At 61.5% G+C, this 2584-nt stretch overlaps 1 protein-coding gene across 1 annotated transcript; it reads left to right on the forward strand.

Moving 5' to 3' along the window:
- Positions 1-284: 284 nt before the first annotated feature.
- On the forward strand, positions 285-1767 carry LOC129694848 (zinc finger protein 239-like; the record flags this gene model as incomplete). Its single annotated transcript, XM_055631608.1, has 3 exons — positions 285-290; positions 1047-1492; positions 1568-1767. Coding segments are annotated over exons 1-3 (652 nt in total), but the record flags the coding sequence as incomplete, so codon positions are not given.
- Between the last annotated feature and the right edge of the window lie 817 nt (positions 1768-2584).

The raw sequence follows: 2584 nt of genomic DNA on the forward strand, positions 1-2584 counted from the left end.
GTTGCAAAAGATCTAAACACACTACTGAGGACTGACTCCTCGTATTTATACTTCACTAATAATCCATGGCCATTCCGAACCCCCAGGTTTTACAACGGATTCACCTGGTTAGTTCCAGCTCCGGCTGCTTGGTTGGATCTGCAGCGGCTTCACATCCAACCAAGAGAAGAGGCGCGATGTCACTCACAGCCGCCAACTGCGCTTCCCCGGACCGCACAGACCCCTGGCACACGACACTAATGGACACGTTGCGCAGGGACTGAACTCAGCGTGAGAACTCGGTCATGAGCGTGAGGGCGTGAGAAATTGCTCCAGGGCGCGAGTTGAACCTCACGCCGAAAGCGTTCGAGTTGGCAGCGCTGTAGATAGAGCAGCAGCGAGAGGGAGGGAGGGAGGGAGCGGGTGACGTGGTGACGTGGTGACGTACGCGCGAGCGCGTTGGGACCAAAGATCTTGGTTGGGACGTGAGGCGGGTGACGTGCTCACGTTACCGGGTGACGTGCTGACGTACGTGCGGGCGACGTTGGGACGTGAAGCGGGTGACGTGAGCGAGTGACGTGATGACGTCAGCGGGAGACGTTGGGACGTGAGCGGGTGACGTGGTGACGTGTACGGGTGACGTTGGGACGTGAGCGGGTGACGTGCTGACGTCAGCGGGTGACGTGATGACGTGCGCGGGTGACGTTGGGACGTGAGGCGAGCGCCAGCGCGAGGGGGAAGTTGGTCTGGGACAAGATGGAGATGAAGCCGCGCTGACCCGGCCCGGACACCGACACCGACACCGGCACCGGGTGACACAGAGGCACAGAGAGTGAGTGTGTGTGTGGAGGGAGGGAGGGATGACAGATGGTCCTCCAGCCGGCGGGGCGGGGGCTGGGCCGGGGGGGAGGGGGGAGAGAGAGAGGGAGGGAGGGAGAGGAGAGGGGGGGGGAGAGAGAGAGAGAGAGAGAGAGAGAGAGAGAGAGAGAGAGAGAGAGAGAGAGAGAGAGAGAGGCTGATGGTGTAATGCCCCCCCCCTCCCCTTCACCTGCTCCGACTGTGGCAAGAGTTTTAAGACGGAGAATCACCTGAAGGTGCACCAGTGGGTGCACACGAGCAAGGAGCCCTATTGCTGCTCCACCTGCGGCAAGAGCTTTACCCGGGTGTATGGGCTGCGGGATCACCAGCGAGTGCACAGCGATGAGCGGCCGTTCACCTGCTCCGACTGCGGAAAAGGCTTCAAGTCGTCGCCGGACCTGAAGCAGCACAGGCGCATGCACACTGCGGAGCGGCCCTACACTTGCAATGAATGCGGCAAGGGCTTCACCCAGTTCAGAAACCTGCGGGTGCATCAACGCACCCACACCGGCGAGCGTCCCTATACCTGCACCCACTGTGGTAAGGGCTTCACCCACTCCACCAGCCTGCTGACCCACCGGCGCATCCACACCGGGGAGCTGCCCTACACCTGCAGCGACTGCGGCAAGGGCTACACCCGCTCCGACAGCCTGCAGTACCACCAGCGCACCCACACCGGCGAGCGTCCCTACACCTGCGCCCAGTGCGGCAAGCGCTTCACTAAGTCTAGTCACCTGCTGATGCACCAGCGCATCCACACCGGCGAGCGCCCCTATACGTGCGGCCAGTGCAGCAAAGGCTTCACCCGTTCCTCGCACCTGCTGTATCACCAGCACACCCACACTGGTGAGCGCCCCTACATATGTACCCAGTGCGGCAAGGGCTTCACCCAGTCCTGTCACCTGCTCGTGCACCAGCGCACCCACACTGGCGAGCGCCCCTTCACCTGCGCCCAGTGTGGCAAGGGCTTCACCCAATCCTATCAGCTGCTGATGCACCAGCGCATCCATGCCGGCGAGCGCCCCTACACATGCGCCCAGTGTGGCAAGGGCTTCATCTGCTCAACCCAGCTGCTGTCCCACCAGCGGGTGCATGCCGGCAACCGACCCGTCCCCAGCCCGGTGTGTGGAGAATGCTTTTCCATGTCCTCCCACACGCTGTCACATCACCGCGTTCACACCAGTGGCCAGTCCTACGACTGCCCGTACTGTGGTGAGGCGTTTGAGAGCTCGCGGGGGTTGCGGCAGCACCGGCGGGCCCACGACGGCGAGGAGCTGCTCCCACTATGACAAGAGCAAGGGAGCTGCGGGAACATCAGCGAATACACACCGGAGAGAGACCCTTTGTGTGCGCTGAGTGTGGCAAGGGTTACACCCGCATGTCCAGCGTGTGGCAGCACTGGCGTACCCACAGGGGTCAGCGTCCCTTCCCCTGCCTGTCCTGTGGTAAGTGCTTCACCCGCCTTGACCACCTGCTGGAGCACCGGCGAGTTCACTCCGGCCAGTGCCCCTTCACCTGTCCGCTCTGTGGCAAGGCCTTTGCCCGCTCCTCCAGCCTGCTGGCACACCGCCACGTGGATAGATAGGCACTGTTTAGGTAAACACAAAATGCTGGAAGGAATGGGTAACATTTCTGGATGAGATCCTCCTCAGTCTGGACCCGAAATGTCACCCAGTCCTTCTGGCTAGAAATGATGCCTGTCCCACTGAATACTCCAGCATTTTGTATCCTTTTTTGTAAACCAGCA

The sequence above is a fragment of the Leucoraja erinacea genome, unplaced genomic scaffold (genome assembly GCF_028641065.1).
Source record: "Leucoraja erinacea ecotype New England unplaced genomic scaffold, Leri_hhj_1 Leri_823S, whole genome shotgun sequence".
In the NCBI taxonomy this organism is placed as follows: Eukaryota; Metazoa; Chordata; class Chondrichthyes; order Rajiformes; family Rajidae; genus Leucoraja; species Leucoraja erinaceus.